Source organism: Lepus europaeus, chromosome 13 (genome assembly GCF_033115175.1).
Source record: "Lepus europaeus isolate LE1 chromosome 13, mLepTim1.pri, whole genome shotgun sequence".
Taxonomy (NCBI): domain Eukaryota; kingdom Metazoa; phylum Chordata; class Mammalia; order Lagomorpha; family Leporidae; genus Lepus; species Lepus europaeus.
This window is the reverse complement of record NC_084839.1, coordinates 68,520,277-68,541,735: the sequence shown is the minus strand read 5'-3', so window position 1 is coordinate 68,541,735 and position 21,459 is coordinate 68,520,277. Positions and strand designations below refer to the sequence as shown.

The 21,459-nt window shown below is 55.3% G+C and overlaps 1 protein-coding gene across 3 annotated transcripts in view; it reads left to right on the top strand.

Annotated features, from left to right (window-relative positions):
• The window catches only part of SFXN5 (sideroflexin 5), a 121,850-nt gene that overhangs the window by 85,506 nt on the left and 14,885 nt on the right, over positions 1–21,459 (top strand). For 2 of the 3 annotated variants that reach the window (XM_062209650.1, XM_062209651.1), the window contains 3 exons: positions 9,569–9,684; positions 10,833–10,918; positions 18,571–18,688. In XM_062209650.1, coding sequence (XP_062065634.1) covers positions 9,569–9,684; positions 10,833–10,918; positions 18,571–18,688 — 320 coding nt within the window. The remainder of the gene's footprint in view (positions 1–9,568; positions 9,685–10,832; positions 10,919–18,570; positions 18,689–21,459) is intronic. The other variant, XM_062209652.1, reaches the window with a different exon arrangement.

Sequence of the window (21,459 nt, the reverse complement as noted above, 5' to 3'; positions counted from 1 at the left end):
TGGGACTTGAACCGGTGCTCATATGGGATGCCATCGCAGGCATCAGCTTAACTGGTTGGGCCACAGTGCTGGCCCCTACGGGCTGATTTTTCAATTCAGAATTTCCCAATCCTGAGTTGATGACACTTTGGTATGGGTTGTGAAACTTGCCCCAAATTCTCAAGCTATTTAAAAGAAACTCTGTGCCAGTTCGCACTGCCTCCAGGTGGAATGATAGGGAATGTTATGAAATCAGGAAAATACCAGGCTGCCCATCCTCACTGATGATCATCTGTTTAATGGCAGAGCGTTTGGGTTCTGCTGTGATTGTGGTGTGAGACTGTGTGTGTGTGCATGCGTGTGTGTAAAGGTTGTACACGGACACTTGTAAATGCATGGACCCTCCCTGGCAGGGGCAGGTGAACCTGACCACAGTGGTTGTCTCTAAGGAGAGGGTGAGGCTAAAGGTCAAGGTTGGAAGGGAGACTTACATCTTACTATGTACATGTGTTACCTGCAGAAAAGCTGGAGGCAGGAAAGGAAGAGGGAGGGAGGGAGGAAAGAGAGAGAGGGAGGACAGGAAAGAAGGAAGGCGGGGGAGGAGGGGAGGCCAGTGTTACCTTCTGCCTGGGGGAGGAGGAAGTGGGGTCTGGGAGTACTTTGCCCAACAACAATCTGGAGCCAGACTGGGAACTAAAGTCTTCTGGCTGCTTCTAGAGGGCTTTGTTTGATGAAAGTGGCCCCTTTTCTCCCAGTACATAACAATGGTATAAAGTTAAACAATCCTGCTTCTCTCCCCTAAGACAAGTCTAGCATATAGCCCCCTCCTCCTTGGTTTACCCGAATGCCTGCAAGTGTGAAGATCTCTGCCCTGTATTGCATCTGTGTGCCTTGGACCTAGGCCTGCACAGGTGGGAGTCCACACAAAGGCCATCACCTGTGTACGCTGTTCTGTAAGTTGCTTTTTTAACTTCCCGATGAATTTTAGGCAGCTTTCTATGGCAATCATAAACTTCTAACTTGCCCTTTTGAATAGCCACAGTAGTTCATGACACGGATCATTTTTTAGTTATAAAACATTTGAGACACATAGAGAATGGAGAAACTTGAGGAATGAAATCTTAGTCTCCCAAAGCCCCCCATGCCCTGCACCTTCTTGCTTCTGGTTTTCTTGTCTTCCCTGGGAAGGCAACTGCATTTTTGCATACTTTAAAAATTCACAATAACTACCCCGCTATCCATATCCTTTTGAAACTTGCTCTTCATTATGGTTTTGAGATTTATCAGCCTCAATACCTGGTCACATGTTGTTTCAGGGATTCCACTGTGTGTCTGTCCACAATCAATTAGTGGGGAATACTTAGGTTGTTTCCGGTTCCTCAGTTTTGCACACACAGTGCAGCTGTCTGCTCCCTCATGGCCATGGCCATGTACACATGAGGAAGAGTTTCTCCTGGGCAGAGCTAAACACCAGGGAGCTTAAAACGAAGCATAGTTCAGGGCTCAACCTCACTGTTTTTGCTTGTGCAGCCAGTGTGGCGAATCGGCAGTCTAGGGGACGGGCCTAGAAGGGGTGGGCAGGGTAGAGTGGATGCACTGGGTGTAGCCACATGGGCACATCGGCCTTCCCTGCACCAATAGGGTGTGCATTTTTGCTTCCTTACATCCCCTTTAACACTTGATATCATTGATCTTTTCAACTTTTCATCCATAGGAAATGGTTTGTTTCTCATTTTCATTTGAGTGTTTCCGATTCCCAGGATGGTTGGAAACCTTTTCCTAACTTTATTGGGCTTTTGGATTCCCAAACAGAAAGCAAAGTGAGAAGGAGGTCCTTATTTCATCCCAGAGTTCCAAATTAAGACTCAAATATGAAAAGCAAAATGTTAACTTTTAGCAGAAAATTACAGATGAACATCAGGATGTGTGGAGTATTTTAATGACACAAATGTATATAGACCGGGAAGGAAGGGATTGTTTGACAACATATTAAGCTCATGACAGGAGACACTATCAACACTGTGAGAAAAGCAAACCACGAGCTGGGAGTAGCTATTTGTAAACCGTTTCACTTAATGAGGATTCACCTTCCAAACATGAAGAGCTCCTGTGAACGGATTTTTTTTCAGACTCAGAAATTTGTTTGTTAAGAAGCTTGAGTTCATGTTTATCAGTTTTTAGATGTTATTAATTTCCCACTCATTTTTCCTGTGCTTTTTGTGTGTGTGTGTTTTAGATTTCTTTATTTATTTTAAAGGCAGAGTGACAGAGAGAAAGAGAGAGACAAAGAGAAGATTTTCCATCCACTGGTTCACTCCCCAGATGACCAAAAAAGCTGGGGCTGGTCCAGGCTGAAGTCAGGATCCTGGAACTCTGTTTAGGACTCCCACAAGGGTGACAGGGAACCAAGCACTTGGGCCATCTTCTGCTGCCTTCCCAGGACATTAGCAAGCAGTTGGATCAGAAATGGATCAAATTGGCACTCTGACATGGGATGCCAGCATCACAAGTGGTGGCTTAACCTGCTGTGCCACACACCAATCTCTCTTTGATTTTAATTATTGAATCTTTTTCTTAATTTATTTTTTACAGGCAGAGTTAGACAGTGAGAGAGACGGAGAGAAAGGTCTTCCTTCCGTTGGTTCACCCCCCAAATGCGCCGATCCGAAGCCAGGAGCCAGGTGCTTCCTCCTGGTCTCCCATGTGGGTGCAGGGCCCAAGCACTTGGGTCATCCTCCACTGCACTCCCGGGCCACAGCAGAGAGCTGGACTGGAAGAGGAGCAACCGGGACAGAATCCAGTGCCCCAACCGGGTCTAGAACCCGGGGTACCGGTGCCGCAGTCTGAGGATTAGCCTAGTGAGCCGCGGTGCCGGCCATTCTTAATAATTTTTTTATATATTTGATGGATGTTTTGGCTGAAACAAGGAGAAATTCTCTTCTGGCTAGCTCCTTCCACAGTTGTAAAATGGTGGCAGCAATTCCAAACATGGTGCCCAGCCCCACAGTCACCGCAGGATGAAGGCTGTGTGCCTGCTCCCCTTTCTTCGGTGGGAGGAGACTTCCCAACAGAAGTCCCCAGCACGTGTCCCTTGTGGGCTAGGACTGGGTCACGTGTAGCCTCCTAGCCCAGGCACAGGAAGGAGAGGACTAATCTGGAGGTGGAGTACCTGCTGGGAGCCCCTCACCACGCCCGCCATGGATTAGTGCTAGCAGTCCGTTGTGATATACACTCAATCTATCTTCCAGTTTCTCACTTCTTATCATAATGGTTTATCAATACACCTTGAATGCCATACTTCTCAGATGGCTCACTTACACGGTGTATTAGTACAACAGCCTTGCTGAAGAGAGGACTGTAACTGGTGGTCCTGGGCAGGAGCGAGCAAGCCTCCCAGACAGGGTGGGGACCCGGCCTTCCTCACCTGTTTGTTTGTTTTTGACAGGCAGAGTGGACCGTGAGAGAGAGAGAAAGAGACAGAAAGGTCTTCCTTTGCCGTTGGTTCACCCTCCAATGGCCACCGCAGCTGGCGCGCTGCGGCCGGCGCACCACGCTGATCCGATGGCAGGAGCCAGGTGCTTCTCCTGGTCTCCCATGGGGTGCAGGGCCCAAGCACTTGGGCCATCCTCCACTGCACTCCCTGGCCACAGCAGAGAGCTGGCCTGGAAGAGGGGCAACCGGGACAGAATCCGGCACCCCGACTGGGACTAGAACCCAGTGTGCCGGTGCCGCAAGGCGGAGGATTAGCCTAGTGAGCCGCGGCGTCGGCCTGTTTGTTTTAAGATTGATTTATTTGAAAGAATTACAGAGAGAGTGCGTGAGCTTCCATCTGCTGGTCTCCCTCACCTTTTCTAATTCCGTTTGGGACTTTGGTTGTTAAACACAGCATCGTGGCTGCCTCTGCTTTTCGTAATCTTTGCTTCTAATCTTGACCCTTTTAAAACTGACAGTCGAATTTCAAAGCACGTTAAAGAATATCAGGAATCTTTCATCTGAATTTCCTATCTAGTTTCACTTGTGGTTACGTTTTTTTTTTTTTTTTTTTTTTTCTTCTTTACTTAAAGGAAAAAATATTCTTGAAGTTAATCAGCTTCTTTAGGAAGCGTTCTAACATACGAGTATAGATACCTAAGTGTGGGACCCGCGCCAGCCCCTGCTGGTTTAACATTTTTTTATGATCTTCAAGAAGTTTGGCAATTTCTTTGAAGTTTTTAGGTAAGTAAAGCATGATTACATTCTCATGGTGAAAGCTCAATAATACAGAGGGATTTTGTGTAAAGAAGTGGCAGTCTGTCAACTTCTCACTCTCACATTGAGTTCCCCGCCCCGAGGGGACCGCGCGGTGAGGCGGGAGCCCGCCAGGCCTGGGCAGTGGCTTTCGGCACAGGTATTCTGTGCGTCTGCTGACTGCGGGGCTTAAACCCGGTAAGCCACCCTGGACGTAGTCAGGAGCTGTTCTCACATAGCAGTTTGTTTTGGAGATCTTCCCGTGTGAGCTCCCTAATGGTGGACATTTAGGTTGTTTCTAATTATTTGCTCTTACAAACAGTGCTATAATTACCATCCTTGTAAATGTCTCTTTGTGCATATGGGCAAGCTTTTCTTTAGGGGAGCTATCTATGGTTTGGCAATTTCTACTGCCTTTAATTGCATTGCTTGGTTTCTGGCAGACGATCCTCTGCATGTACAATAACTTTTCATGTCCATACACCATTATAGTGTAAGTTTTAAAAAGATGTTTTAGGCAACAATTAGGAATCTAAGTTTAAGTTCAAAGTCTGTGTGGATTGCTGTGGTCAGCTAAGGTGACACTTGAATGAACGGATATCTGCGCACGTGGCCAAGTTCAGATAGGAACTGGCAATTGTGTTGGGCAGCAGGTAAGGTTCCCCACCCACCCCAACCCCCGTGTCCATGGTAGAGCACATCATTATTTTAAAAAAGAAAATTAAAATCTAGGGAAATGCGTCTGGAAGCTGAGGAGCGCTGGTGTGTCACCCTCCCCAGGTCAGCAGCGGGTGGCTCCACCTGCGCGTCTGAGCGGCCTTCCCTGGGAGTGTCCCCCACCTGTCTGTGGGTCTGTGTTGCGGGACTGGTATTCGGGGTTGATCTCCTTGTCTGTTCAGGAGCGCGCTCCCCATGCTCTCGTGCTGGAGAACTTCCCTGCCCGCGTGTCCTCCTCTCCTGCTCTCTCCCTGTGCCCACGCCATCCCTCTAACACGGGTGCTTCATTAGCTGCTCACAATCTGCATGATTTTGCATCGCAATGGGCTGGATGTGAGAACATCTGCAGCAGTCAGGAGCGTGTTTTCCTCAGGACTTGACACTGAGCTTGCAATCAGCGTGTAGCACTCTCTCGCTCGCCCCCCCCCCACAGCCCCCCCCCCCGCCTTTGCCTCTTTCTTTTTCTCTCTGTCTCAACCCGTGACATCTCCCAGCGATGCTGCTCCAACATCATTTATGCCTGAGTCTTGAATGGTGTCAATCTGAGTTGAAAATGTGCCAGCTTTCTTAACATTATCACTAACAGACTGCTTAATTAACCTGCTGATACCGTCAATAATAGATCTTGGGGTAGGCATGTGGCACGGCGGGTTAAGCCTGTGCTTATGCTAGCATCCATATCTGAGTACCTGGGTTCAAGTCTTGGCTACCCTGCTTCCAGGTCAGTTTCCTACTAATTCTTCCTGGGAGGCAGCTGATGATGGCTTAAGTGTTTGGGCCCCTGCCACCCATGTGGGAGACCTACATGAAGTTCCTGGCTCCTGCCCTCAGCCTGGCCCACTGCTAGTTATTGCCAGCATTTAGGGAGTGAACCAGCAGAGAAAAGATCAATCTCTCTCCTCTCTCTGCCTTTCAAGTAGATGAAACTAAATAAACATTTGAAATTAATGACTGGGTGTTGTTAGGTGTTAGAAAGCAGAGCCACAGCCCGTGGCTGTGCACAGTTTCCTCTCCTGTTTGTTTAGATTCTCAGTGTCGGTGTCTTGGGGGCTGGATTTGAGGTGGGAGGGGCCAGGGAAGGCTTGAAAGGGATGCAGCAGAATCCAAGGTTCTGGATGAGACCACAGCCGCGAAACCACTGTAACAGCTGGCATTCTCACTGCTCAAAGGCAGGCACGCCCAGTAGCCTCTGCAAACAGCAGGTGCTCAACAAGTGGACAGCTGGCGTGGGCAGTGCACAGAAGACATCAGGGAGCGAGCATGTGTGGTATGAGGTGGCAGCAGGACCTGTGGCTGCTCCGAGGGAGGACCTGGACCTGGGGCTGCCATCATTCAGAGGGGATTTCCAGGCTTTTCTGTCTTTTCCATCCAGGTTAGATGGCAGGAAGCATTGTCACCACTGAAAGTGACCTGCGGGGCTGTCGGAGGGAGGGAGACTGGGCCACACTCCCTTCCACGCTTCATCTCTTATCTCCCATGGTTCTGTATTTGTTCCTGCTAGCTCTGCGGGACTGATGGAGAAGACAGGAGACACTGCCCTGGGGCCTGGGCTGGTCTGCCACACTCTGTCCATCTCCCCCAAATACACGCACTGGAGCTGTCCCTGCTCCCCTCACCTGGCCTGGGCGCAGCACGGGGCCTGACTCTCTGTGTAATTTCATACAGCACCCGAGGAGTCTGGGGGGGACCCCTAAACGCTGCCCCGCTGTTCACAGCCGGGGTGCCAAGCAGGAGCTGGGTGGCAGCTGCTCAAGTTCACCTGGTGGGCTGGCTGCCCTTGGCCTTAAGGGGTGCAAGAACACTGAGCCATGCTTCCGTAACCTTGCCCTTACTGGAATGGTGGTGGAGTTGGTGTGATGGAAAGGTTTTTGGGAGGGCAAAAAACCCCACTGTCGGCCGGCGCCGTGGCTCAACAGGCTAATCCTCCGCCTTGCGGCGCCGGCACACCGGGTTCTAGTCCCGGTCGGGGCACCGATCCTGTCCCGGATGCCCCTCTTCCAGGCCAGCTCTCTGCTGTGGCCAGGGAGTGCAGTGGAGGATGGCCCAAGTGTTTGGGCTCTGCACCCCATGGGAGACCAGGATAAGCACCTGGCTCCTGCCATCGGAACAGCGCGGTGCGCCGGCCGCAGCGCGCTACCGCGGCGGCCATTAGAGGGTGAACCAACGGCAAAGGAAGACCTTTCTCTCTGTCTCTCTCTCTCACTGTCCACTCTGCCTGTCAAAAATTTAAAAAAAAAATAAAATAAAAAAAAAATAAAAAAAAAATTAAAAAAAACCCCACTGTCTCTTCCAGAAGTTCTCTTGCCTCTTATGGGAACTGAAGTCTGCCCCCCCCCCCCGCTCCCCCGCCCTGCCCTCTGGGGGTTGCAGAGCACCCCTACTGCCACTAGAGGGCAGTTGCTAACAGAGGCCTTTTGGGGTGAACAAGGAGCCACACTGGAACCCAAGGCCAGATGGCTGCAAACCCAGCCTCCTGACCCCTCCTCAAGTCATTCCCTGCTGCCCCAAATTCCCTTACCCTGATTCACTTTCCCAATTCAGTCAGTTTCTGGCTGTGGTTCAGCCAATAATCTCTCACAGCACCGTTGACATTTGGCACCACATAACCCTTTGTTGGCGATCTGTTCTGAGCATTGTAGGTTGTTAAGCAGCCTCCCTGGGCCCTGCCCCCAGACGCCAGAGCACCCCACCCCCACCCCAGACTGTGATCATCAAAAGAGTCTCCTCCTGGCCGGCGCCGTGGCTTAACAGGCTAATCCTCCACCTTGCGGTGCCGTGCCGTGCCGGCACACCATGTTCTAGTCCCGGTTGGGGCGCCGGATTCTATCCCGGTTGCCCCTCTACCAGGCCAGCTCTCTGCTATGGCCCGGGAAGGCAGTGGAGGATGGCCCAAGTCCTTGGGCCCTGCACCCACATGGGAGACCGGGAGAAGCGCCTGGCTCCTGGCTTCGGATCAGCGCGATGCGCCGGCCGCAGCGGCCATTGGAGGGTGAACCAACGGCAAAAAGGAAGACCTTTTTCTCTGTCTCTCTCTCAGTATCCACTCTGCCTGTTTAAAAAAAAAAAAAAGAGTCTCCTCCAGACATGGCCAAATACCTGACAAGATCAAGGCACTGTTGATGCCGGGCGAGTGCACCTGCTGTGGGGACCGGAGGGGTGCGGGCCGAGTCCCAGGCAGAGTCTGCTGCGGTCCCTGTTGCAGAGTCGTGCAGAACGGGAGAGAGGCTCAGAGATGGCACGTGTGCTCTGAACACATTTAGAACCGCATTTGGTCTCCCAAACCCTGCACAGCCTCTCGGTCCTCTCGTCTGTTTATCCCTCCCCACCAAAATGACTGAAACAGAAGATGGAAGCCAGAGCCCCCTGGGTCGTGGCTCCCCCCTCACCTGCAGAGCCCTGTCTCCCAGCTGCAAGCATCCTGGGCCACTCTGCCTCCAGTCGCTGGCTTGGGCAACAGCGGCATCTGTGCTGCCTCCCACTGCGCCTGCCCACTAGGCCCCACCACCCTCCAGCTCCCCAAACCCCGATGCCCCCCCACTGGAGGGAGGGGGAAGCAGCAGGTGTTGATGCTAATCAGCGTTCACAGCCCAGAACTGCAGTCGCTCCCAGGCTCACACACTCCCCAAAATTAAACACTCATTATACAAAATTAATTGACATTAATTAGCAAAAATTAAAACTTTAAACACAGCAAGGCGCTTTGGGGGGAGAATGAAGCAGGCAGGCTCTGCATTTGTCACCCCCACTCCCCACCCACCTACCACCCCCGTGTCCCCCCACTTTCATTCCAAAGCAGGGCTGGAGGAGTTCAGGTGAGGTCAGCGCCCATACCCCACCACGCATTGTAAGTGAGGGGAGCAGCAAGAGGCTCCCTGTGAGCTAGGTGGCCCCCTGACTCTGTACCCAGTACTTAACTAAGGAGCTGGGAGCCTCCCTCAGCCCAGGTCCTAAGATCTCAGCTGAGACAGGGAAGAGGGACAGTCAAAGGCCTGCTGTGACCTGCATGCCTCCCCCATGCCTCCCACCTCCTGGGCACCTAGAGGTTTCCGTCCTGTTGCCTTTCTACCCTGTCCCACTTTGCTGTGTGACCTCAGCTCCATCACTCCCCCTCTCTGAGCCTCAGTTTTCCATCCATATGATGAGGGGGCGGTGCTGGGTGATCACGGAGGTTCCTGCCTGCTCTGGCACCTGCTGTCGGGGGTTGTGGGAGGGGACGTAGCTCTCTGGAGTTGATTCACTGTGAGGCGTGATGGGCTGAGTGAGTACCGGCATCTAGAGAGGATGGGGTGGCTGGATGGACTGAGGTGCTGACAGCAAACACTGGGCTCCAGGGGCTGTGTCTCGGGCCAGGAGGCCCTCCCAGATGGGCGTGCGCTTTTGCTGCCGCAGCCAAGAGGAGAGGGAGCATCAGCCTCAAGCTGTGGCTGCTCTCCACGCCCTGCTGGCTTCCTCCCTAGCACTGGGTGATTCTCCACCTTGGCTCACCAGGTGCTCAGGGGCCCCCAGATCCCTCCCTAGAGACGACAGAGCCCCACCTTGCCCACTGTGTCTGCTGCCAGGTGTTCAGAACCCCAAGAGGCTGGGGGAAGGGAGGAGCCTGGAGACTCCCCCCTCACTCCTGCTCCCTGCTCCCCTCTCTCCGCAGCCAGTGCCAACATCTGCAACGTGGTCCTGATGCGGTACGGGGAGCTGGAGGAGGGGATTGACGTCCTGGATGCGGATGGCAACCTCGTGGGCTCCTCCAAGATCGCAGCCAGACACGTGGGTTGGCCAGGGGCTCAGAGCTGGGGGAGGTGGGGGGAGGCCAGCAGCAGGGAGGGGCTTGGTTTTCTCAGCATATTCATGGCTCCAGGGCTTTTAGCTGCAGCGCCCCAGGTTTGCCTTTTTCAGGTCTCCTCACCCCACCCCCACCTCCCCTTTGGATGAGCCCCGGGTCTTCTGGTTGGCTCCAGCCAAGCTAGTCTCTGGACAGCCCCTTGCTTCTCCCCACTCTCCTGCTGCTGCTGTGAAACATCCCCATCTCTTGTCCCAGCCCTCCCAGAACCCGGCTTCTCCTGGGATCCCTCACCCTGAGCAGGTGCTAATTTGTGAGGGCAGAGGCGACACCCCCAGAGCCGCCTTCTCCCTCCCCAGGACTCAGTGCCCTGCTGCGCTGGGCCATTCTGGGCTCCTGGGTAAGAAGGAGACTGGGAGGCGAGTGGTTTGTGGTCTGAATTGCACTTGTAATTGAAAAAAAGAAAAGTGTCCGTCATCTGGGCTTTCCCAGCTGGCTTCCTGATGGGGCTAGTGGCTCATCCTGCTGCCCTGAGCCCTCCTCTGGGTGCTGGGACTGGGGGGAGTCAGTACAGAGGAGGCTGGGCACTCACCCCTGTGACAGCCATCCAGGAAGAAGCCCCTCTTAATCGCTGACCTCCCCTTGCCCCAGGTTTGGGAGGGCCAAGGGCCAGCACAGGCTGGGGGCCCCCTCATCATGGCCACACCTGTTCAGGAGAGTAAGGGAGCTCTCCCAGGCCTCCCGGAGGCTGAGCACGGAGGGCCCGAGGTCCTGTGGGCACTTCTCAGCCCTGGGCCCCTCATCAGAGGGGATTGACTCTCAATTTCCTGCTCACTCCCAATCTGCCGCCCCAGTCCTGTCCTCTGTGCCAGCTCTGTGAGGGAGGGCGGCCGTGGGCAGTGCTTGCCGTGTGGACGGTGAGCCCAGCCTGCAGCTCTTCTCAGATGTGTGTGGTGCTGAGACAAGGCTGGCTTTTTCCTGTCGTTCATAATAGGTGTCGTGAGCGACACCACACGTAATCCTGCCCGGCCAGATGTGCTGGGCGGTGGCACTCAGCTCCCAGCGGGGGTTTGCTGCCAGGTGGGTGACAGTGCCCATGGGAGCCCTCTCACCACAGCCTCTGCTTGCTCCTCAGGCCCTGCTGGAGACGGCGCTGACGCGAGTGGTCCTGCCCATGCCCATCCTGGTGCTACCCCCGATCGTCATGTCCATGCTGGAGAAGTGAGTGGGGGCAGCCGGTGGGGATCTCTGCCAGGCACTGCTGCCCTTCCCTGAGCAACTGGCCATTCTGGGAGCATGTGGATATGTGTGCCTGTGTGTACGTGTGCGTGCGTGTACATGTGTGTGCACACTGTGCTAGTGAACAGTGCAGGACCATTTTTGAAGACAGACTCTGAGGACTCTGGTGAGAAGACTCGATTTGGGGCCATGCCACCCCTTGCAAGGTATCCAGCATGAGCCAAGTCACCACCTCACTGAACCTGTTTCTCCCCTTAGAAAATACACATAGTGGTAACTGCTTTGCCTCCCTCAGAGGTTTTTTTTTTTTTAATTTAAAATTTTTTTTTTTTTATTTGAGAGGCAGTGACAGACAGAGGGAGAGCTCCCATTTATTGGTTCACTCCTCAAATACCCACAAAGGCTGGGTCCGGGCTGGGGCCAGGGCTAGGAGCTGGGAACTCAATCCAGGTCTCCCGTGTGGGTGGCAGGAATCCAATTACTTGAGCCAACATCACTGCTAGCTACCAGGATCTGTTTTGGCAGGAAGCTGGAGTCAGGAGCCAGAGCTGGATATTGAACCCAGGGACTGGTGTGGACGTGGGTTTGCTAACCATTAGGCTAAACTCCCAGTCTCCCTCAGAGATGTTTCTGAGAACACATATTTGTCATGACTTAAAACAATAGATAAGGTAGGGGCCATTATTGTGATGCAGCAGGTTAAGCTGCCACCTGTAACACGGACATGCTGCATGACTGCTGGTTCTGCTATCTGCTGCCCTGCTTACAGTCCAGCTCCCTGGTAGTGCACTTGGGAAGGCAGCGGAAGACGGCTCAAGGACTTAGGCCCCTGCCACCACATGGGAGACTTGGATGGAGTTCCTGGCTTCTGGGTTTGTCCTGGACCAGCTCTAGCCTTTTGGGGAGTGAACCAGCAGGTGGGAAATTCTCTGTGTCTCCCCCTCTCTCTTTAAGAATAATTAAGGGAACCTAACAGCAGCAGTAATAGAGTGTTCATCAGTGAGTGTGAGGTTGAGTCACAGAGACCAAAATGCTGCTAGTGGAAAGGCTGAGTAGAGAGGGAGGAGGCACCAGGGCAGACCCTCCTACGGGTCTGGACAGGCTCTGAGGATTAGGGTAGACCTAGGAGAAAGGCACGGGACGTGGAGGGGTGTGAGATGCAGACCCCTGGCTTGTGTGGGGAATATGAGGAAGGGACCTCCCTCCAGTGTAGTGATTGAGATTAGGGGCAGTACACGGTAAGGACAGGGCTAGGAGACACCCCTTCTGGCATCCTGGGGCCAAGGCTTCTCTGTTTGGGAAACGTTGCCATGACACTAACATTAATTAAGCACTTGCTGCATCCCAGTTCTTTCCCAGTCAGGTCTGTGCCCAAATGCCACTTCCTCAAAGAGGCCCTCCCTCGCCTTGCCACCTCCTCCAGAGGACAGCAACCACATGGGTGGGTGTTTGGTGCAGTGGTTGAAAAGCCACTTGGCACACCTGCATCCCGCATCGGACTGCCTGGGTTCACATCCCAGCTCCCCTCCCCATCCCAGCATTCTGCTAACACACGCCCTGGGAAGCAGCAGGTGAAGGCTTGAGTAATTGGGTCCCTGCCACGCACATGAGAGACCTGGATTGAGTTCCTGGATCTTGGCTTTGGCTTTGCCCAGCCATGGCTATTGTGGACATTTAAGGAGTGAACCAGTGGATGGGAAATTTCTCTGTCTCTGTCCTTGTGTCTCTTGGTCTGTCTTCCTTCCTTCCTTCCTTCCTTCCTTCCTTCCTTCCTTCCTTCCTTCCTTCCTTCCTTTAAGATTCATTTATTTATTTGAAAGTCAGAGTTACGCAGAGAGGAGAGGCAGAGAGAGAGAGAGGTCTTCAAACCGCTGGTTCACTCCCCAATTGGCTGCTACGGCCAGAGCTACACCAATCCGAAGCCAGGAACCAGGAGCTTCTTCTGGGTTCCCCACGTGGGTGCAGGGGCCCAAGGACTTGGGCCATCTTCTACTGCTATCCCAGGCCACAGCAGAGAGCTGGATCAGAAGTGGAGCAGCCAGGTCTCGAACTGGAGCTCATATGGGATGCTGGCGCTTCAGGCCAGGGCTTTAACCTACCGCGCCACAGCGCCGTCCCCTTTCTATCATTCAAATAATAAATACAAAAATTTTAAAAATAATAAAAAAAAAACATTTAAAAAGAAGACAACCGCCCACCAACATCTGATGCTTTGGTTTATTATCTGTTCCACTCGGAGAGAATCTCCATGAGCGCAAGAAAACCCTGTGTGTGCTGCCCTGCTCAGAGGCTAGCCCAGTTCCCAGCACACAGTAGGTGCCCAGTGTTTGTAGAATAAATGAACGAAAGCTCTCACAACACTGGGAAGGGATGAGATATCCCCATTTCGCAGATGAGGGAAGGGAGGCTGTGCCATCTGCTTGGGGTCACACACTAGGACGTGGCACAGCCGCAGTGGCTCAGGAGTGGGGCTGTGGAACCTGGGCTCCTCATGGCAGCCTCTGAGGGCTGCAGGTCGGATTGGCATGTGTCTGGGTCTTGGGTTGCATGGAGCCAGGGAAGGAGCAGACTTGAGGCCTGGCTGCGGGGAGCCTCCATTTTTATAGGAGAGTTGGGTGAGACCCCCCCACCCACCCAGGGCAGCTGCAGGAGAGACCGGCAGTATGTACCAGGGCCAAGGTGACCTTGACAGGAGGCAGCACACAGGCTCTGAGAGCAGGACAGGGTTTGCAGAAGGGGAGCTTGCTGGTCAGGGTGGAGGCCTGTTATATGGATGCTGTGGAGTTGAGCCTGGCCAAAGCGAAGCGTGTTCGTGGTGGCCGGCTGATGAGGGGCTGTGTGTGCCCACCCGGGAGATGAGCCCCTCCCACTCTAGGAGAGGGTGGTTCTCTGGGGGTCCCTAGGCATGGGTATGGCACATTGGGCACTGGGATTTCAACAAATGAACCAGCAACAAAATGAGAGCGACCTTAGGAGGTCAGTCACTCTTGTACCCCCGACCCTTGTATCCATAGCTCCCCCCACCCCCCTCCGTGAACTGAGGTTGTCCCCAAATACCAGCAACTGCAAGTACACACAAGGAGGATGGCCTGTCTGTCCTCGAGACTGCTGAACCCTGGCCCCTGGCCCCGGGAGGCAGGTTCCCATGCACCAGTGGCTCTGTCAGTTGCATGAGCTGGTGAGACGGGGCCCTGACGTGACACGTGCAGTGAAGGAACTTTACTCTGCACAGAGGGGTGTCGAGGGCAGTGGAAGCATAGGACTCACGGGGAGCCTCCTGTCACACACACCTCGGGAAGGCTGCCCGGCTGGAGAGCAAGGAGTCTCTTCTGTCCCGGTCCTGTTTGGCGCTGCAGCTCCTGCAGGCTCTCCACCCTGGGTTTTGGACCAGGAATAGCCAGGATTGCTGGGCTAACGTGTTGCTGGATGTCTCTTCTTGGAAGGGCAGAAGCAGAGCAGGGCGTGCCTGGCGTATTCTACAGTTACCCTGAGAACTATCACTGTGGGGTGGGGAAAGCTGGGTCAGCCAGTGCCGTCCAGGGACCTGTCCTGTAGGGACTGACGGAGGAAGGAGGAGCTGTGACACCCTCCCACTTGGCATGTGAGTTGCGATTGCAGAACATGGAGTGATGGTTAGTGTCCGACTAGTTTGATGGCTTAACCTTGGCTTTGGGCTCATGGGAGGTACAGATTATGCTAGTTCTGAACCTCCCCAGCCTAGGTCTGGGTGCCTGTGGACTGGTTGAGCTCAGGGTCCGAAGAAGCCCAGCTTAACCTTTGGTGCTCCTTGCAGCCTTGTGTTTGGTTGGTTCTTGCCTGGAGCTTCTGGGGGCATCAGAGGTAGGAGAGAGTCCAACCTGAGTTGGTTTGGGAATATCGGGGTGAATGAGACCTTCCCTGTGCCCCCAAAGATGCTAACCACAGGACGGTGTGGTGGGAGAGGCAGCGCAACCTGGCAGAGCCAGCTGAGACCTCCAGTAGGAAAATGAAATTGGGGTTCCTGCCAATCTGATGTGGTCAGGGAGCCTCCCTCAGCATCAGTTTTCCACCTAGAAAACGCGGGCCCTGCCCCTTCACCACCGGGCTCACTGGGCCTTTGCCATGGGTACCCCCCTAGCAGCTCTCAGGTCCTTGGCAGGGGCTTCTGCTGAGGAGGCTGATGGGGGTGGCAGCCCCCACGATCTGGGAGTCCCAGGTGGGTGAGAGAGTCCAGACTGCCAGGGAGAAAAAGACAAAAGAACACTTACAAAGCAGCCTACTTGCAAATTAATGGAGCGCAAACTAACTGTGCTGCAAGTGCTGAAGGAATGCATAGCGGTGGGGGAGACCAGCTGTTGTGTGGCAGGCCAGGGGCTGGGACCTGGCTCCTCTGCCTCTGGTCTCAGTTTATTTTCTGCAGGAGGAGCTCACTGAACCCAGGGCCCTGGCTTCCTTGGCAGGGGTGGGGCAGGGGTGGGGAAGCTCAGAAGAGTCTCAAGTCAGAAGCTGGGACTCACCCAGCCCAGAGGTTGGCTGCCTTATGGGGGGGGGGGGGGCACACAGGCAGGCAGGCATAGGGCGCAGCCCCTTGCCCCACTGCAGCATGGCATGAGTTCAGCATCCAGGCTGAGTAGGAAGCTGGTTTTAGACCCAGGGCTGGGGTCAGCCTCCTCCCAGCTCAGAGGCAGAGGCCTGTGCTGGGTCAGGGGGCTGTGGCTCCCTCTCCTGCATCACTGGCCTTGGAGCGAGGAAGGGCTGCAGAGGCACCAGGCTGCATCATGGAAGCTGGGTCAGGGACCAGCCCACACCCTGGTGGTGGGTCTCGGAGTCCGCTCCCACAGCCTCCATCTCTTCCTGGGATCCGGGTCTTTCCTTTCTCCCAGGCATTTGCACATCTCTCCATCTGCATATTTTAACTCCCCCAGCTGCCTTTCCAATCCCTTCCTGCCATTTCCCTCTCCTCCTCCCCTCCCCCAGCCTGCTGTATTCACTCTCCCGCCTGCTTGCTCTGGGCTGGGACTCAAGACTCCTGCTTGGCCGCAGCCTCCCTCGCAGCCGCAGCCTCGGGTCTCCCTTCTTCCTGAATTGGGAGTTTAGACAGCCTTGGGGTTTCCTGTACTTCCTCGCCAGTGGGGACTTCAGCCAATCACACCTGAGATAGGGACTGAGGCCACAGCCCTTTGGGGCAGGGGAGCCATCCAGTGTCCCCATCAGAAGGCCTCAGAGATTGAGCCTGTGGCCTGCCCCTCACCTTTGCTGTGAGGGAGCGTCACTCTCTTCTCCCTCCCACCCTTGCCTACCCTCAGTGGCCCCGAGGGCTGTGCCTGTGGGGACTTCACACCCTCCTGCCACAGTCTCCTGGGAGCAGGGACTCCGAACTCCCACATGCAAGTTTGGAGAATGAGCAGGGTGTCCCTCTGTCCTTGCCCTGCTGGAGAAGTTAACCTGAGTTGAAAGCCAGCTGGTCTGCTTCAGGCTTACTGCAGGCCCTCCGCACTCCTAAGGAAGCCGACAAGGCCCTGTGCTGAGCGCGGGGAGGATGTAGGGCTCACATGGCCTAGTCTGGGAGAGGGTGGGGAGGCCCGGGGGTGTGAGCTTGATTCAGGCACAACTTACTGTCGCAGAAACCGCTCTCCAGTGGCTCCATCCAAGCTTCACTGATCGGCTGGACAGATTGGGGGTCTAGGCAGGTGGGAACCGCAACCATTGTGCAGGTACTGAGCACTTGACGAGACTGTGGGCATGCAGAGCCCATGTCTAACACCAGCTGAGTCAGGGGTCATGGGTAGGGGGCCCTGGGGAGTATGCCTTCTTACCCAGCTGCCCCGGGCCACTCCGTGTACATTCTGTTACCACTTGGTCAGGGCCAGGTGTCCTGGGGTTCTTGCCTCAGGAGGTGAGGATGGTATAGGGTCTTCCTGTTCCCACACTGCCCCCCTCTCGCCTGCCTCCAGCCTGGCTCTCCTGGAGGAGGGGAAAGACCCCTGACTTGATGGTCCCATGGACGCAGTTATAGAGATCAGATAGTGAGGGCTTGGGGTACCTAGATCCTAGACTTTGCTTCAAGAAAGAATTCAGGAGTGTGTTGGAGGACAGTGAATAGCGAGCAGCAAGTGTTTTCTTGAGAAAGCGAAGGTGCACACTGCATGCACAGGGCACACAGGGTGGGGCCCACTCTGCGGGGAGTGGCCCCAGGCCTGAGCTGTGTTTTACGTTCTAAGGGCCATTAATGAAAGGGGAGGTACCTACTAATAAAGGGGCAGAATACTCATGTTTATTTCCGGTAGGCAGCTGGAGATTTCTCAGGATTTATTTACTGCCCCTTTTTGCTCCTTGTATGGTCCCATGTTTCCTATCTTGGCAGCTGGTAGGTGTGTTATTGAGCATGCTAAGATATTCTAACTAGTGTATATGGAGCTATGGGTCAGTCTGGGTCAGCCCTGGCCCCTGGTGTCAGCCTGGTCCAGGCAGGGGGCCTGTTTATCTTTAGAGCAAAGGGAACTAAAGCCATATCCCACAGGCCTTGAGATAGTAGGCATTCCTCCCAGGGGGCTTGACTGTCCAGTCTGCCTCCCTGTCTCAAGTTTTAGTGTCTGCCAAGTGCCCCCTTGCACTTAGTCCAGTCGTCCATGCTGCTGGCACCCCCAGGTCTCCCCAGGTGAATGCTTGTGGCCCTGGCTTAACGATCCTGCCTGTGGATTGTGCAGAAGGAGATCCCTGGTGAATGTGGTGAAGGTGTATTGGGCAACTGGTGTGACCCCTGCCCTGGGGAGCCCATTTTGTCCTTGAGCTGGAAGACCCTGGGTCCTGGAGGAAGGTTTCCTTATTCCCTTCTGGCCCAGGAATGACAGCTCCCTGCAGGGAGCGGGTGCCAGGTAGGTCATGCTGGAGGCAGAGCTGACAAAGGGACCTGCAGCGGGGAGCCAGGAGCAGCTTGAGGTGACAGCACTTCCAGGGAGTCGGGAGTCCATGCCTGTCGGCCCCCTGCAGGCTTGGCCGTGGGCAAATCACTCTCCTGCTCTGTGACTCTTGGATAGAGCTGAAAAGGAGGCCAGAGGGGTGTGTTCTGTTCCTGGACACGGAAGATTACGTCCTCAGGCCGTGCGGGTGGGCACATGTGTGTGAGTGTATGTGCGCCTGTGCTTATACGTGCAGGTGTTTGCATATGTGTGTGCTTGCATATATGCACACATATGTGTGAGAGCGTGTGCGTACATGTTCATGTGTGTGTGGGTACACATGCTTCATCTCTTCCCTGAACTTGGCACCTGTTCCGGTTCATTTCACCATGTGTTGCCTTTGAAAGTGGTCTTACTCCCCTGTGTGTCTCCCTGGGAGCAGGGGCTGGCAGTCTTCTGTCTTCTCCATCTCATGGGACCTTATTGGCACAGGGCTAGACACACGGTGGGTGGGTGCCCTGCAAATGTTTAGAATTTGGCCAGCAGTGTGCTTCCAGGCAGGGCCTGGGCCTTAGGGGTGTCAGTGGAGGCAAGCCCTGAAGACATAATTCTGCCACATCCACTTCACTAATGCCTGACCCTGGGCCCAGAACCAGCTGCCCTGGCCCCGAGACTGCTTGGGACCCAGCACGAGGGCTAGCGGCAGCCTGCCCCATCTTCAGGCCTCATGAAGCTCCTCCTCTCTCTTCCCCGCAGAACCGCTCTCCTGCAGGCGCGCCCCCGGCTGCTCCTCCCCGTGCAAAGCCTCGTGTGCCTGGCTGCCTTCGGCCTGGCCCTGCCACTGGCCATCAGCCTCTTCCCGCAGATGTCGGAGGTCAGTGGAGTTGGGAGCGGGTGGGTAATGACAGGATATTTCAGTCATTTGTTAGCAAGTACCTTTTCACTGCTGACTCCTGAGCTCTGTGCTAGGCACTGGGTTAGAACCGGGAGGGCAGTGGAGGATGGCCCAAGTGCTTGGGCCCCTGCACCTACATGGGAGACCAGGAGGAAGCACCTGGCTCCTGGCTTTGGATCAGCATAGTTCCAGCCTTTGCAGTCAGTTGGGGGGGTGAACCAACGAAAGGAAGACCTTTCTCTCTGTCTCTCTCTCTCTCTCTCACTAACTTTATCTGTCAAATAAAAAAAAAAAAAAAAGAATTGCACAGGGAATAGCAAATGAAGAGCAAGGACTGTAGGGATGGGGGAAGTTCAGCTGCACCTAGGAGAAGAGGGGACAGTACATCACACCCAGCCTGCAGGAAGGTGGCATTTCCCTGGGACCCAGCGAGAAGGGACGTGGGGGGACACGCGGGCTGGGGGAGCTGGGGGAAGTTCTAGGGTAAGGCGGCACTCAGCATGTCCTGAGAGCTGAGCAGAGCAGAGCCAGATAAGGGAGGCCAGGCTGGGGAGCTGGGCCCAGGTGGTATTGGGAGAGTGGACATCAGAGTGGATGGTTGATGTCCTGATTTGGAGTGGACCCTGGAGCTGCGTCCCGAGCACGGGCTGGAGCTCTGGAGAAGGAGCCATCGGGAGGCTGTGGCGGGCATCCAGCCGGAGACCATAGCGGCTTGGACCAGGCTATTGGCAGCAGGCGTCCAGAGAAGGGGGCTCTTTAAGGGAGGGTGAGGAGGCTGCTTCCTCACAGCGTGAGGAGGGATTGTGTGTGGTGGGAGGGAGAGGGAGCTGGCAGGATGTATGCCTGGGTTTTGAGTTTTGTACAACTAGGTAGGTGTGGGGGCCAGGTCACAGAATGGAGCAGGGTGGAAGAGGGAGCTGGAGGGATCCAAGGGGGTGAGGAGCCTGGGAACAGGCAAATGGAAGTGCCCTGTGGGAAGCTGCTCTCGCTCTGGAGTCCCTGAGGCTGCAGGGCCGGGGCAGGCCCAGGCCAGGTGGAACCAGGGGTAGGTAGCCGCCCACAGCTCAGTGCCCCGGGAAGTTGAAGAGTGTCCATCGGCATCTTGGGCAATGAGGGCCGGTCCTGTTCCCTGGGGGAAGGGGCCCAGGTGACAGGTGCGGCTCAGCACCAGGGAAATGAGACAAGCAGAGTCCCCCGTGGGACCGAGAGAGGCTTTGTCATAGCTGCTTTTCCGTGTTTTCCATGGGAGGGACGGCAGCTGTGTGCCTGTGAAGGGGGGGGGCGCTCCGGGGCCTCTGCTGGGGGCGAGCCCCTCCCACTCCAGCAGGCTGCAGAGGAGAGGGGGCAGATGCAGTTGGGGTGGGGAAGTGGAGGGAGTTGTTCTGGTGGCTTCTGTGTTCCGTGACAGCACAGAGGAAAGGAGGCAGGGGCAGGGTAGACGAGGTTTGAGGGCTTGGAGAAGGTTTGAGACATTAGGAGCGGCCATGGGGGAGACAGCTGATTGGGGGTGGCGGGGAAGTCTGGTGGGTTGCGCAGGGTGGAGGGTCAGCAGAGGGGGAAGGTTGTGGGGTGGAGTAGGGCGGGGACTAGGGCAGCCAGTTGGGGGATGAGCTCCAGGGCCCCCACCCTTCGCGCCCCAGATAACCCCATTTTGCAAGGCAGGGTGGGCAGGGTGTCTGGTAAGGAGACAGACAGGTAGGGCGGCGCTGGACCTGTGCTCTACGCTGGGTTGGAAGTGGAAACAGGCAGGACACTGTGTGCAGGGCAGACCCAAGGAGCAAACTGAGTGGTGGTAGGAGTGAGCAAGCATGGCGTCTGTGATCTCAGGACTGACCCTGCAGCTCCTGGAGAGACGTTAGGGGAGGTGATGCTAGACCCTGGCAGTGAGGCCTGGAAGAGGAGGTAGGGACCCAGCTTCCAGGCCCCCAAGGTCCTTGGTGGGTAAGCACTGGAGTCATCTCTCTCCCTGAGCCCTTAGGAGGTGAAGGTGGCGGGTGAGGCTCCTGTCTTGAGGGACACCACGCAGGACACAGCAGGCTGGGGTCTGAGCTGTGATCTGTGCCAGCAACTGCTTCATGCCCAGAGGGCCCAGGCCAGCTGTAGTGAGGACAGGGAGGCTCCTGCCACTGCCCAACCTGGGAAAGCTGCAGTCCAGGGAGGCCCAGGGGGCTGAGAGCCCCAGACAGCCTAGCAGTTGTACAGATGGGACATTTGGCATTCCTCAGTGGTCCTTGGCATCCCCTTCCCCTGCGGGTGCTCCCTGAAGCTGCTGCCTGTCCCCGAGAAGTCAGCCAGGGTCCAGGGTTCTAGGCAAGGGTCCGAGTCACCTGGGTGCTTGTAGGCGCCCTGTGCGCTGAGCTTCAGGTGGCTCTCACAGCTCCCCCTGCCAGCACAGGGCCACCCAGGGCAGAGAGGCCGCAGCACGGAGTCAGAGACCATCCCGGTTGGGAGGACTTTTAGGGCCTTCCAGTTCACTGCCCTCTAGCTCTGCTGGGGAAGTGGAGGCCCAGGGCAGCCACAGAACTAGCCCTGGGTGGGCTGATGTGACCGGAAGGCCGGAGGGCCTCACTCCCAGTGCAGAGCAGGGAAGTGCTGCTACCTCTGCTGGATTTCTGGGACTGGGTTTCTCGCCTCTCCCAAGCTCCTGTCTACGGTCTTAGTCTATTTCTGTTGCTATAACAAAATGCTTGTATATAGAAAAGAGGTGTGTTGGGCTCATGGTCCAAGCAGCATGGCACTGGCATCCTAGA